This window comes from Candidozyma auris, chromosome 7, assembly GCF_003013715.1.
Source record: "Candidozyma auris chromosome 7, complete sequence".
In the NCBI taxonomy this organism is placed as follows: domain Eukaryota; kingdom Fungi; phylum Ascomycota; class Pichiomycetes; order Serinales; family Metschnikowiaceae; genus Candidozyma; species Candidozyma auris.
The window spans coordinates 353,150-367,566 of NC_072818.1; the positions used below are offsets into that span (position 1 = coordinate 353,150).

The 14,417-nt window shown below is 42.2% G+C and overlaps 6 protein-coding genes and 1 non-coding gene across 7 annotated transcripts; 2 read left to right on the top strand and 5 right to left on the bottom strand. All coding sequences in view use genetic code 12, as the record gives it.

The window, feature by feature from the left end:
- Positions 1 to 324: 324 nt before the first annotated feature.
- RAD2 (ssDNA endodeoxyribonuclease RAD2) lies at positions 325 to 3,237 on the top strand (the record flags this gene model as incomplete). Its single annotated transcript, XM_029036278.2, has 1 exon — positions 325 to 3,237. One exon carries the CDS (start codon positions 325 to 327, stop codon positions 3,235 to 3,237), a length of 2,913 nt encoding a protein of 970 aa, XP_028889169.2.
- Positions 3,238 to 3,805: 568 nt separating this feature from the next.
- CJI96_0005278 (uncharacterized protein) lies at positions 3,806 to 7,081 on the bottom strand (the record flags this gene model as incomplete). The annotated part of the gene is made up of 1 exon (XM_029036279.2): positions 3,806 to 7,081. The coding sequence occupies one exon, from the start codon at positions 7,079 to 7,081 to the stop codon at positions 3,806 to 3,808; it is 3,276 nt and encodes a 1,091-aa protein (XP_028889170.2).
- An 850-nt stretch (positions 7,082 to 7,931) lies between these two features.
- CJI96_0005279 lies at positions 7,932 to 8,013 on the bottom strand. Its single transcript has one exon. It is a non-coding gene; the product is annotated as a tRNA-Ser (tRNA).
- Positions 8,014 to 9,293: 1,280 nt separating this feature from the next.
- On the bottom strand, positions 9,294 to 9,947 carry CJI96_0005280 (uncharacterized protein; the record flags this gene model as incomplete). The annotated part of the gene is made up of 1 exon (XM_029036280.2): positions 9,294 to 9,947. One exon carries the CDS (start codon positions 9,945 to 9,947, stop codon positions 9,294 to 9,296), a length of 654 nt encoding a protein of 217 aa, XP_028889171.2.
- An 808-nt stretch (positions 9,948 to 10,755) lies between these two features.
- On the bottom strand, positions 10,756 to 11,610 carry CJI96_0005281 (uncharacterized protein; the record flags this gene model as incomplete). Its single annotated transcript, XM_029036281.1, has 1 exon — positions 10,756 to 11,610. One exon carries the CDS (start codon positions 11,608 to 11,610, stop codon positions 10,756 to 10,758), a length of 855 nt encoding a protein of 284 aa, XP_028889172.1.
- Positions 11,611 to 11,682: 72 nt separating this feature from the next.
- Positions 11,683 to 12,378, bottom strand: CJI96_0005282 (uncharacterized protein; the record flags this gene model as incomplete). The annotated part of the gene is made up of 1 exon (XM_029036282.2): positions 11,683 to 12,378. The coding sequence occupies one exon, from the start codon at positions 12,376 to 12,378 to the stop codon at positions 11,683 to 11,685; it is 696 nt and encodes a 231-aa protein (XP_028889173.2).
- A 575-nt stretch (positions 12,379 to 12,953) lies between these two features.
- On the top strand, positions 12,954 to 14,219 carry ISC1 (inositol phosphosphingolipid phospholipase; the record flags this gene model as incomplete). The annotated part of the gene is made up of 1 exon (XM_029036283.2): positions 12,954 to 14,219. The coding sequence occupies one exon, from the start codon at positions 12,954 to 12,956 to the stop codon at positions 14,217 to 14,219; it is 1,266 nt and encodes a 421-aa protein (XP_028889174.2).
- Between the last annotated feature and the right edge of the window lie 198 nt (positions 14,220 to 14,417).

The window sequence follows — 14,417 nt, forward strand, 5'->3', positions numbered from 1 at the left end:
TTCTCTCCCAACCGTATTCTTGGGCTTTACCTGTATCGTAGCTCGCTTCATTGAAGAGTTTCATTGCCTCAAGATGTAGAACCTCACAATTGATTCAAAATAGGAAGGAAGGCATTTGAGCTGCTTTACTCTGATTGAACTTTATGCTATGAACATCAAACCTTCAGGCTGCGAAATCTGGGGTTATGTGCGCTTCTGCATTGAGTCTGTCCATCGCGCAGGGGATTTCTGCGAAGATACCAATGGCGAACATTTCGCAGGGTGGTACAAGCAAGTACTCTCCAATCACTATTTCTTTCTATTCTTTGAGATTCGAAGACAGAAATGGGAGTTACTTCGCTCTGGGATATTGTGGGACCCACTGCTCGCCCCGTGAAGTTAGAATCCCTCTCCCGTAAGAGGCTTGCTGTGGATGCGTCTATATGGATCTATCAGTTCCTCAAAGCCGTTAGAGATAAGGATGGCAATTCACTTTCCCAGTCACACATCGTGGGGTTCTTCCGCAGGATTTGCAAGCTCCTTTACTACGGTATCTATCCCATATTTGTATTCGACGGTGGTGCTCCTGTGCTCAAAAAGCGAGTCATTCAGCAAAGAATTGAACGAAGGCAAGAAAATCAGCAGGATGCCACGATGACAGCACAAAGGTTACTTGCCATACAATTGCAAAGTGGCACGAGACAAAATCATTCAAATTCAAAGAAAAAGAAACGAGCTCTAGCCGAAGAATCTAATCAGACTGAATCTGATATCAAGTATTTGGAGGACATGCCGATACTTCACCCGGATCATCACGCCTCGCAAAATCCCAGTGCACAACTCATCTCGTCAGCAGAAAGCTCCCCTAACAAAAAGTTTATTAAAAAGGATGATTATCACCTTCCTGATATAAAACAGTTCAAAGTATCTAAGAATGATAACAGGATCATGCCTGCAACCGAATTTCAGGAGCTTACCGAAGATGCTGACTTCGGCATTGTCGACGGAATTGATATCGATACAGCTGATCCTTCATCAAAAGAATTTGCAGCCCTCCCTTTGGCAACCCAGTACATGATACTATCCCATTTGAGGCTACGCTCCAGATTAAGGTTGGGGTACACAAAGGATCAATTAGAAGTGCTTTTTCCAAACAGCAAAGACTTTTCTCGATTTCAAATAGAACAGGTGAAGAAGAGAAATTACTACACACAAAAACTTATGACGGTGAGTGGTATGTCAGAAGATAGCGGTAATATCACCAGACGAATTGCAGGTGATAAGGACAGGCACTATACGTTGATAAAAAATGACGACGGTTGGACACTTTCATTGGAGGACGACAATGGTGACCTCATAGAACTCGACGAAAGTGGGAACGTCTCGAAGTCTCTCAACTCTCCTTTGAAGGAGAACGTGGATGACTTCCCAAGCTCTGAAAAGAAGACGGCTTCTTTTTTGGGAGATCCTTCTTCTGATAGTGATGAAGATTTAATAGATGTGGAAGTTGACAGAAGACCTGGAGATGGTGTCGAGGCGGATAAGGCAATAATTGAGTCAATATATGACATGTATAAGGCTCCTGAGCAAGGTGAGGCAAAATCTGCAGATACGGCTACGAGAGACCTCAAGTTAGCTGTGGAGAAATCCAAAAAGCTTTACATGGAGCAGAAGAAAGAAGAGGAACAGTCTTTCGATCTACAACTGTCAGTTCTTTTTGATGGCCATAGTTCCGAAGGACTGTCTCAACATCAAAATGAGTTGAAAGAAATAACAAGTCTCGACTCCCAATCAGAGGAAGACCATACTGAAGCTATAGAGAAGGAGAGGAACATCTCGAAGCCTGTTCCTAATTGGTTCAAACAAGATGTTTCTCATGTCGATAAAATTCACTTAGGTGATCAATTCTTTTCCGATCGAGAGGTAGGCCCACAACCTGACAAAGATGAAGAAGCAGGTTTAATTTCGTGGTCGCAAGCTAAAGACCTAATTCAGAAGCGAGGAAGCGCTGTGCTGGTGTCAGATGGGCTGGATTCGGACCTGGAGGTTGTTGAACATACTGAGAAAGAGGCTGAAAACCCTGACAAAAGTTCTGAACAGGATGTTGAAAATAGAGAACTGCATCCACCCTCAACGAAACCTAAGATCTTAGGAATTGAATCGGACAATGATCCAAATGTAGTCGAGAAAAAGGCATTTTTGCGATCAGATGTGGACTTACCGACAGAAACGCAATCCCAAAGGAAGATCAAACCATTAGTGTTTGACTATGAAGTTGAAGAGGCTGAGGAAGAGTCCCTCCTTCAACAACTCCGTGAGGAAGATGATCACCATGCCGAGTTCACTAGCGAGATGAAAAGCAAACAACCGATTCCGGTCTTTGCTAGCACCAGGATTACTGATGAGCAGTTATATCAAGAGCGTTTGCAGAAAGCTAAGCGTGATTCTGATGAGGTGTCACAAACCATGATAAGTGATGTGCAAGAGCTTCTCAGAAGATTTGGTATTCCATTCATAACGGCTCCCATGGAAGCTGAAGCACAGTGCGCTGAGCTCTATAGACTTGGCTTAGTGGATGGCATTATCACGGACGATAGTGACTGCTTTCTATTTGGTGGTAGTCGCATATACAAGAATATGTTCAATCAGAAGCAGTACGTCGAATGTTATTTTGAAGAAGAAATTGAACACAAGCTTGGACTTTCTCAAGAAAGACTTATCGAATTAGCATTACTATTAGGCAGTGATTATACTGAAGGTATCAAAGGTATCGGTCCGGTGCTAGCCATGGAAATCTTGGCTGAATTTGGAAACTTGAAGAGTTTTAAGCAGTGGTTCGATGAACATGCTAGGGAACTACGAAAATCGGATAACGCTGAAACTCCCATCAAGAGGAACCTTCTCTCTCGACTCAAAAAAGGTAAACTCTTTTTGCCTAGCAATTTCCCGGATGAAATAGTATTTCGAGCATACACCCATCCCGATGTTGACCGCGATAAGACTGAATTTAAGTGGGGCGTGCCCAACTTGGATCAAATTAGGTCTTTTCTCATGTATAATGTGGGATGGTCCCAATCCAAAGTAGATGAGGTTATGTTACCTCTCATAAGAGATATGAACAAGAAGCGTGCACAGGGAACTCAGTCAACTCTCGGTGAGTTCTTTCCAAGAGAGCTAATCGCTTATAAGAAGGAGACCACGTTGGGTAAGCGAATGAAGATTGCTGCTGATCGTTTACACCAGAACAAAATGAAGTGATGCACCTCAGAACCTTCTTCTAATGCGAGGGAACTTCGATTGCAGCAATAATAGTACGGAAGGATTTGATGAGTGGTTACGACTCTTGTGGCTTTGCAACCATAGTTATTAATGAGTAACAAAGACACTTGTTAAACCAACAACTCAATATCGAAGTTTCGCGAATATTGTGCAATTTTGACACAGCATAAGCAGATGTTGTACATCTTCTTTCATTGCATCAATTAGGGCCCAGTGCGTTACTTTTCCAAATATCTAGGGCTCGCTAGTGTTATCGTTAATGTGAGAATACCGCATTGCCTTTTTTTGCAGTTAGTAAACATTCTTTTGATATAGGCATCAAACATGTTAGCTAGCGCCTGCTTCGGGAGATCTCATTTTGTGACCATAATTCATACCAGCCTTCTTCATCGCTTTTTGAGCTCACTGCGGCCTTAGAAAAAAAGCGGTAATTTGAATTGGTTCATCGCAGTATCTCTTGCTTTTTTGATAGTGCAATGGTATAGGCTTTTGATAAGGCTTTTTCTGATACAATTCATGATAATACCTTTGAAAGCCTCTATCTGCTTCACTGTAAATGTCGACGTAAGTGTTCTTCCAAGATGAGTGCAGACAGATTCGTAATGAAAGGAAATGGCAAGGTTTTTAAAACCAATACTAATGACCTGATTTCTTGATGTGTGAAGCTTTTGATTCTTCTACCAAATAGGTCAATGGTTTGTGAGTTGATTGGATCTTCTCTCAAAATCCTGAATGGGAGGGACATTTCCTCACTTCGTGGTCCCTGTAGTTCATACCTATACTCAGAAGGCAAGATTTGAAAAGCATACTCAAGCCCAAGCTCAGTTTCGCCTTCGAGCAGTGCAAGTTTCACTTCCTCGTATTTCTTTATTTTCAGTTGGAGTAGAATTTGTTTAAAAAAGGTAGACATCACTTTGGTGGGAACGTTAAGTTGCAAGTTGATGCCTTCGTCATTTGTGCTCTCAAAAAGACTGAGTCTGTTTTCATCTGCAAATACGAATACTTCCTTGATGCGTTTTAGATCCTCATTTTCAAGATGATGCTGACAAGTGACTCTCTGTATGTTGTCTACTTTTTGCTCATCGTGCTTCGATGAAATTTTGTCTTTGCTCTGCTTTACCTCTTGGGGATTGTTGTGAACATGGGACTTAGTTAGTTCATTGGTGGAATCAGTTGCCTTGAAAACAATTGCTTGAATCTGTTCTTGGAAAAGAAAATTGCTTTTAAAGGAAGATAAGCTGGAATGTGAGTCTCTTTTAATTTTGTTTGGAAAGCCGATGGTGGGCAGATCCGTTTTGATATGTTCTCTTTTTGAAATGTCAACGTATTTGTTTGTTGTATTGACCTTACCCTTCTTTAAGGGCAAAATATTTTCATTAATGTGCGTCTGCTCTTGACTCGTCTTGGGGTCTGCCATTGTGTGATGAGCAAGCTTGTAATGGGGATAACCCCTTGAGGACTGAGCAACTTTCGATAATATTTCAGCTTCGGCATTATGAAAAGTGGTCTCTTGACTTATTTCATTAAGCTCATCATGTGGCGAAGGTGCCAGTGAGGGCAATTTTGCAGGAGCAATAGTCATGAGTGCCTGTTGACTGGGTTGAATAAACATTCCAGCGCTTCTGATGCTTTCAGATTGTTCCCAATGCTTGGAATCTATATGACCAGCAGGGCATCTCGACAAAAGAGGCGAACTATGCAAAAAGCAGTAATTCTTCTGTGAATCCATTGTGGTGTTCGTGAAACTGTCGATATTGTTCTCTTCTATTGAGGCTGGCGTGGTTTGAATGATTTTATCGCTGAAACATTCTCCGCTGTTTAGGACATCAAACATCAAAGGTTGAGATTGACCCCTACTTCGATAACTCGCACAATTTATCGATAACTGTTTCTTCAGCTCCCAAAATAAAGCTGTTTTCATGTATGAAACAAACTTTTTGAGTTTTACCGGCAGTCTAGATTCTTCATCAAAATTTTTTACCACTGGAATAGAGCCAAACTCACGTTCAAGCGAACAAAGCAGACCTTTTATAGGAGCACCACTCGTCGACGTGTCAAGGAACAAATCATTTTCGTCAATTGGAAGTGACAGTGTGTACCCACGAAATCCTTGAGTACCACAGAAATAGTTCTTAGGTTGAGGTATATTTGAAGTTATTGGTGTGAGTTTCAGCGCAGGTTTGGTGTTTTTGCTTTCTCGTTCCTTTGAGTACTGAAGAAGGTTCTTGCGATTCGTGAGGATCGAATGTATTAGTTTCGTAGACGATAAGAGATAAAGGCTCGCTTTGCTCATATGTGAGTTGACCTTTTTATGAGTGGAAAGGTTCTCAATGCAAACACTTTGATCACTAAGAGAAGTACTGATTCGTGAATTGGCACCCTCGCTTTCTTGTCCCGCTTCTTGAGAACTTTCTTTGGAGGTAACCTTGAACACTAAGTTCATGGATTTCTCACGCATTCTCTTCAATATCAGCATGGCAACTTCAGATGAGCTGTGAATAGAAAATTTAGTAGCATGATCATTGTAGCTTCGAGAACAACAAGCGTCATCATGTACCTCAGCATTGTCATCATTGGCATCTTCGTTAAGCTTGAATACTGAGGAAGGTCCCTGTCTGAATTGAGACGCAAGTCTTGAAAGAGACTCACGAAGCTGTTGAAGATGAGAAAGTTGCTTCGTCCCCTTCCTCTCCTCAAATTTGGAGGACTCAACCTTCTCTTGAATTTTCTCGTAGAATGCCTTTCTCTTTGGCAGTCTCTTGGTTGACAAGTAATTGCGGTATTCTTCTGAAGTCGGGTTTTCAGCAGTGGCACTATTAATTGGTGCAACATGGTCATCACATTGTTCGATGTCAAAAAGGCGCATATCTTCCATAACGGCTACAGAGCGAGTAACTTGCCACTTGGGTATCGTCAGGCTGAACGGAACAGCTTTCCGTTTAGCCCTTACCAGGCAAGCATGTTTCGGAACTTCAAAACAACTGCAAGGCTGTTTGTTTTCTGGCAATCCCTCGTATGGTTTACTGATAACCTTTTCCCCCAGATTTCTGAAATGCGGCCAAGCTGTGAGGATAGTATTATCCTCTTTGGGAAAATTATTCATGTTCTGGAACTTTCTAACTTCAGGCTCGCCACTGATATCTGGAAGGGTGTACCAGTCAAGGTTGTCGAGAAAGTGATTTTGATTTTGTCCCGAATCAGTTACAACAGTTCTCCCAAGGAAATAGGAGCTAAATATGCTTGTTCCAGCAAGTAGCTTTCTTGCCTTCAATTTACAGAGCTCAAGAACCATTGAGAGAATTAGCATTGATATTTTCTTCCACTCTCTGTATCTCTTAGAATAGCTTTTTAGTGTCATTAAGACTGAGAACGATGGTTGTGGCTCGAGATGATGTGCCAAAAGATGGTACCAAAGTGGTAGTTCTTCTGGAAAGGTTGAGTATAAAACAAGATTCTCTTTGTGATCTATCGGCTCAATCCAAGCTGCTCTGACCTTGGCTTCAGCCTGAGCATGGTATTTGCGCAAGGTTTCAATTTCCCATTCTTTTGATTTAACCTTTTGTAAGTTCAACCATCTCGAGGTGTCTTCATCAATGAAATATCCAAATTTGAGATCTATCTTCTGTTTCCTTCGTTTCTCCTCATCGTTTACCACTTCGTTATGCTTGCAAGATAAGGTTCTTGATATCAACAACGGTTCCCTGTGAGGGCAAAAAAAAGTTTTCTTCTTTGTTTCTTCCGGGTCACTTCTCTTGATGGTATATTTAAAGAGCTCATTCTGATTCATGTCTCCATCCTCGTTACCCCATGTGAGAGCACCCATTGTATAAGGATTTGGTGCTCGAAGCTTGCACAACAACTCTCTAATTGACACTGGTACAACTGCGCGAGGGGGAGGATAAAAGGTCCTCTTTCCATTCGAAAAGCATGATTCTGGGAGAAGCTTCAAGTATTCGTCTACCATGGATGCCTGGCTATCCGTTTCTAGAAGCAAAGGTGGATAAGCCGGTAGATATTCACGTGCAACCTCACTATCCCACCTTGTTGCCAAACTGAGATCTTCCTCTATTGATGTCTTCTTTGAGCACCGTGTCCATTCTTTTGGTTCCTTCGAAAATACTTTGTGTCTGTGCTTCCTATGTTTGTGAATGCACTTCGATTGCAGTAAGCCGTGAAAGTTGCAAATACAAAACCCGCAGAATGCTCTCGGTCTCTTTCGTGCTCTCCGAATTTCCTTGCTGGTGGGGCTGTGAGCAAATTTGACAAGAGCAGCATCATCTTTCTTCACTGCTCTAACGCTATTGTATAACATGGCAAGTTTATTGTAGGTGGAAGACGCCGATTTTATGGCTACCTTCGCCCTGCACCTGATGGAATTCTTGGTCCCTCTCCACAAAATTGCCCTTAACATATCAACTCTGGGGTGCTTTTAGTGTAAGTTGACTGCGCTCAGTTTGTTGGAATGGCTGCAAAAAAGAGTAGAGGAGGGTAGTGCAGGTTGTGGGTGCGTACACAGTGCACACGCTTCACCTAAGTATACAGGTAATAAAGTTGAGTAAACAGATTCAAATAAAGTTTGATAGAGCGAGAAGGAGTGAAGTTATGTTTAACAAAAAATGCTTTATGCGAAATATCGTGAAAATATTTGAGTCGAAATCAAAAAACTGATGGTACGACAACTGCAGGACTCGAACCTGCGCGGGCAAAGCCCAAAAGATTTCTAATCTTTCTCCTTAACCACTCGGACAAGTTGCCTTCATATAAATAACCATGGAGCAATTACTCTAGGATGTCTGTTTTAAAAACCTTGTTTTTAAATTTTTCTCCCTACTTTGGGATTAATCAAGATAAAATAATGTTTAACTGCGACTGGTAGGCAGCACAGAGTGAAATGAAGGAGGTTTTGTTTTCTATAATGATATAGTTTTCCAGTTAGAATGGAAGTGGCAACACTGAACTCCTAACGCTCCTCTAATACATGAAGTCTATAAAAAAAAAGGAAATTACTCTGGATGTTTTTCTTCAGCACATCTACAATGAATGTGCGATATCGCAATATTGGTGGGACCACCTAGGGTTTCTGCGAGCGATGAATCTTAGGGAGATGTTAGCTCCTGAGGATACCTCGTTCGACAACTTGAGGAAACTTAATTGGTTCGTAAAAATCGTCAGAATCACCTACAAAGGGCGACGACAGCTGGGCAACGAGGGAGTGACCCTCCCAGAGCTCCTGAATCGAGCTTTGAGGTCGGCGATGCGACGAGTTACTCCAATGGGTCAATAAACGCACACTTAATGACGAGTGGGAATTCATAGAATAGTCACGGCTGAAGTTCAGAGGGGATCATTCGCACCGCACGGTAATGGATTGACACTAGTTGAGGATATTAGGGGTTTTGTTTTCTATAATGATATAGTTTTCGAGTTAGAATGGAAGTGGCAACACTGAAATCCTAACGCTCCTCTAATACATGAAGTCTATAAAAAAAAAATGACCCAATCAGCGTATTAAAAAAAAAAAGTTTTGATCATTGCACATACATGGCTATAACCGTGTGAAATGATGAGACGCTGATGAAATCTCGATAAGCGGTGAGCTAACTTGCTGACATCGAGCTTGTGATATAGTTCCTGTCGCGATGCAAAAGATTAGTCCATTTGGACTGTAATATCTGAGAGACGCCTATACCTTTGTAGGGTAAGTGTCTCTGACAAGTGAAGGTGATTAAAGGTTTGTTTTCTATAGCGATATAGTTTATTTACTTTAATGAGGATATGTTGTTTTTATAAAAAAAAAAAGAAAACAAAAAAAAGTGACATACAGAAGCAGAGCTATACATGCTCTACCGAAACATTTTATCTGACGACAGTGGAGCCATATTTTGGACTGGACAAATTATAAACCAGACTACATACGAATTCAAGGAGGATTATATGGGTACTTGGTTACCTATCAAGCTTTGAGTCTCCTCATCAATCACAATTCGCAAGAAACTTCCATCAGAAAAGATCATACAATCCGCAGTGTACCATGCTTAATGGGCCTCTTCTAGAGCCTTATTGAGCCTTGGGAAAATCAAAAACCCTTCCACCAAGTGCATTCCGGCCCATGCTAGCTTTCTCCAGGTCGAAGCTCTATACTTGTTCAACTTTGGCAAGGACACAACTGCAATCTCAACAAGATGAACGGCGTATAAAGCAATGGTAAAGGTTCTTACGTGGTCCTCGAACAACGCACCCCATGTTTTTAAAATTTTGGGTGTGTAAGAAACCAATTGAGACAAATAGACGTCTTTGCTGATGAGATTTCTCAACCAATACTTGTCAACCGTGCCAAGAGCGAGAGCGACCGCCACAAGGTACATGAAAACCTGAGTTGGCCTGTTAGGTAAAACAACTTTCTTCAACTGCTGGTGAGAGAAGCCTTGGACAGAGGCTGCGTATTTCGCCATTGCGATTACCTTCGCCTTGATGTCCATGATGCTGTTGACCTGGACCTTGTCCCCTTCAGGAAGCTCGTTCCACGATAACTTCAATTCTTCTGTCTTCGAATTTCTTTTGAACGAAAGTGTAGTAGACTTCTCGTCTACGGCTATCATCTGCACACTTGAGGGATCAAGCTCACCCACCGGCACCTTGCCGTAAACAACAACATAATCAACCAAGGCCAATTGGTGATCTTTATTCATATGGGTGATAACGCGCTTTGAGTGATCGCTCATTCTTGCTTAAAAATCCAAGGGAGAAGCTCAATTGAGATGGGGTTGTTGTATCTTCGCAGGAAAGATGGAGATTATATAGTATACATGTGACATGCGGCTCTTTTCTTGGAAACGGTCGGCCCCGCGGGTCGGACCTTTAGGAGAGCAAAAGGCTGCTCAACAAAGCTCAAGCACTTTATTCGTGTTCTGCCGGCCTTAAGTGTAGGTTATTAAAGACCACACAAGAGACGCAACCTTTTCGTCTTGAGGCCTTTCTACTTTAGTGGATTTAAGAGCGTATGCGAGACCGACGAATGCGACCGTTATCTCCGCAGCTTATTGCCACCATAGTCTCGGAGATCATCTGTACCCTAGGCTTGTGATATTCTCCTCGTTTCTTATAGTTCTTTTCCGTGTCAATTACCATGTGCCATTAAATGATGTGAGGATTTCGATTTTTTTTTCGACTGTTAAAAACCCATGTCCGATTTTGCACATCCTGTAGTAAAATGCGGTGAAAATAGAAAACAAGAGAGCTGTGGTTTCTATCTTAAAATTTGGCAAGACATTAAAAAATCAACAAATGACAATCAAGTGATATAAAATACGCAATTGGTTTCACAGTGAGGGTTGTATCGAGGTTTTCACATTGAATGATTTTATGATTGAAAATGAAAGATTACCCTCTCATAGTCTTGATCAATTCACTATGAAGTAACATGAAAATGATACTCACATGAGGTGACAAAGGAATGAAATGCATATCTGGAGTTTACTGTTTGGTAAGATTCAAATGTTATACATTTGTCAGGTCTATACATTCCGATTGATCCAGCGTCTCCTCTGATCCTTTAGCCTTTGAAGAAGGCAGTCTCAGCAACCATCGTCTATTTCCTATATTTTCAAAGTAGCTTTCATTAGTTACACAGCGTTGTTGCGATAAAACTCTGGGCGAGTAGAACATAGCACCCTCGTACTCCTCGTTATCAATCCTTGATGACACGCTTTCCCAGCTGCCAAAATTGAATATTTTACCCCTCTCCACATAGTCAACTCTTCGGCTCTTTGCTAGAGGAAAATAACTTACTTTGGTACTCACTTGCATTTGCACTTTTCCGCCCTTTGAAGCAGTACAAATTATCGCCTCGGTCAAGGTGACATCAACACCATAGACAGAACTTAACCCTGTTTTGAGACCGACAGTCAAAAGTTTGCTCGACATTCTCAGATTGACAGACACAGCGATTCCAAACCCATCGGTTAACTCTCTCTCCACGGAGCCAGAGTCACTGTTGTGCTCAGCTGAAACTGTAACAAGAGGGAAATGATCAATCGAGATATCATCACTTTTAGCCCCCAAACTTACTTCTGTCAACCTAACATCAGGCTTCCAGCCAAGCCAAACTTTCCATTTTGCTGGCTCCACTCTTTCATCAAAAATGAAAACCGAATTTGTATCTTCAATATACAAAGCAGTCGTATTGGCAATAATAGGATTTCGTGTCATAACGAAGTTACGCCAAAATGTCGAGTCTTTCAAATCTTCAAGGCTCTTAAATGTTCTCGCTTGGGGAACGAGGCCATCATCATGGAACAGTGCAACAACAAAGTGGGACAATATCGTCACAAGGTAGATGAGCCAGTATGCCATGGATGCTTGTTTAACAGCTTTTAGAAAAACAACGACTTTATATTCTCAGAGGTCATGTGTTATATGAGAATATCAGGAAAGTTGAACTCTCAATGCCTGGCGCATGGCCTGAAGAAAAGCAACAAGCTCTCCGTGCAGATTGAGTTCCTTCTGTATTCTAAGAACGACATCTTTCGGCAAACTTGGATTGGTAAGACCAATTTTATAATCCTGTTCAGCAACAGAAAGTTCACACCAAACCTCACGATCAACGTCAACGGGGTCAACATTAACAAACTTAAACTTGAGCAAGTCGATATCTACAGCCTCGATCCGTAGACCAAGGTACTGCTCGAACTTCGTGAGTTCCTCGGAATCTTTCAGTGCTTGCTTTCCTAGCGCAGCATGTGTATTGTTAAAAGCTTCCTCTAGCTCTCCAACTTCCTTTCTCATACTGTCCACGTCTTTCTGTAGCTGGACTTTGGCGGCTTTCCTGCTTTCCAGTTGGTTTGTGAGTGCGTCGACCTTCTCTTGCTTCGTTTGAAGGCCGCGAATTGATTGCGTTATTAGAGTTTCCGTCTTCTCGACCTTCTCATTTGTTGCAGTTATTTCAACCTGAAGCGACTTAACACGCTTTTCGAGTTCCTTCACTTTGTTCACATGTTGCAGCTTGGTCGTCAGGATATTCAGTCTGTGTTGAAGTGAGAATGCTTGGAAGCGCTGGATAAACTCATGCATTTCCTTGCGGACCGCATCGAACTCCTGTATTGCGGAAGCTGACACACTCATCCTCACCGTTTAATGATGTTTTGATTCCCCTAAATGTACGTTGAAGCGGACTGCACATGACGTAATCTTGATGACTGGCTTAAAGTAGATATGCACCGCGCCGGTTGCGAAGAGATTGTTCCAGTTATTCCGTCGAATATTTCATAAAGGAGGACCAGATTTTCTCACAGAATCCCCATCTTAACCACTTATCAATCTCGCATACTCAGACGACAACCAAAAAGATTTAAAAAGAAATTTAGTGACTTGTGCATCGTTCTGCTGCTGACAGGTTATGTATGTGCACCGAAGTTTTTGGGTAGACGAGGAGGAGTTACAACAAGTCAGGGAATTAGAAATATGACGAGATTTGACTGTAGAAATGCTCTGAATATTTATATTTGCTTGCATTCACTTAAAAAAATGCCACATATTTACGTTCTTTTTAAACCAATCTCGTGGGTGACGATGATTTGCTAAAATAAGTATTTATCTCCGTACAGGATACATAAACAGTCTTTATCACACACCCGGAAACAACCTCTAACAGTATATTCGCCCTTACTCTTTCCAAGAGTTCCAGTCGTTAACATAAGATGGAAAAGCATCAGGTGAGACTCCTAACGCTAAATGCCTGGGGTCTCAAATACATCTCAAAGCATAGAAAGGCCAGGCTTCGGTGGATAGCAAACCAATTGGCCGTTACGGATTACGATATAGTGGCTCTTCAGGAGGTCTGGGTTGAGGAAGACTGGCTTTACATCGATGAAAAGTGTCGGGCCCAGTATCCATACCGTCGTTTATTTCGTTCCGGTATAATTGCGGGCCCTGGTTTGGCCATTCTCCTGAAGATCCCTATCAACAACTCGTTTCTTTACAGGTTCCCTATTAATGGAAGACCTAGTGCATTTTTTAGAGGTGACTGGCTCGTGGGAAAATCCATAGCCGTCACAATTTTAGAGCCAATCACTCCACAAACACCCCCCATCGCTCTTCTTAATTCACACATGCATGCTCCGTACGCTTCTCTGGGTGATGCAGCTTACTCCACCCACAGAGCTTGCCAGGCGTGGGATATGGCCAAATTAGTAAAAACTTTAAAGAAGGCAAATTATGCTGTCATTCAGGTTGGTGACCTTAATTCGAAGCCAAACCTGTTGCCTTACAAGCTATTCACTATGGAAGGTGGGTTAGCAGACTCGTGGGAGATTCTTCAAGGCGAAAATAATCCCCTGCCACAGGAAATCGCTTGTATGTCGCCACAGGATCAAATCCTCAAGGCCGGCGTGACTTGCAACTCCGTCTTCAACACGTGGCACCCTAATCGCCAACCTCATGAGGCATGCCGTTTGGACTACGTCCTCATCGATTCTCAAACTCTCACCCCAGTGCTGGCTGCAGTAAGATTTACGGAGTTGCTCCCCCCTCCAATTTCATGCTCGGCCTCTGACCATTTTGCTTTTGAGGTGAACCTTGTGGTAAGCCAGAGGGATAGAACGATCCACCACGATGATCATGGAAGTGCAGAATTACGCAAGTTGTACGAGGACGCACACGATGAAATCACTGAATATCTTTCCAAAACCATCCCTTTTCAGGCTACATGGCGTAAGTATCACTTTTTAACCTCCATCCTTCTTGTTATCGCCATTCATATTGGCATGACTTTTGCTGCCCAAAAACAAGCCTGGTCTTCCATCCTTCTTTCGCTTACAAGCACTCTAATTGCAGTTACTGGCGTGTTGAATGGTTTAATTTGGGGCTTTGGTGTACGTTCAGAGCTGCGTGCCCTTCAAGAGGTTCGTATGGAGGTGGAGGATGCAATGAGAGGCATCGAAAGGTTACAGGCAAGCAAAGAGTGATGTTTATTTATTCACTTACTCACTGAAAGTGTGCTATTCACATACTTAATAATATTTAATATACTGTTTTCAGTCAATACGAGGGGCGTATTTCTTTACTTACTTAGCCTCTGCTGCTCAAGTCGCAGAATTGAGGGGCTACACACCTTTCTATATATACGTGACAAGCCAACTCAATGATTCAGTAGGTACATCATG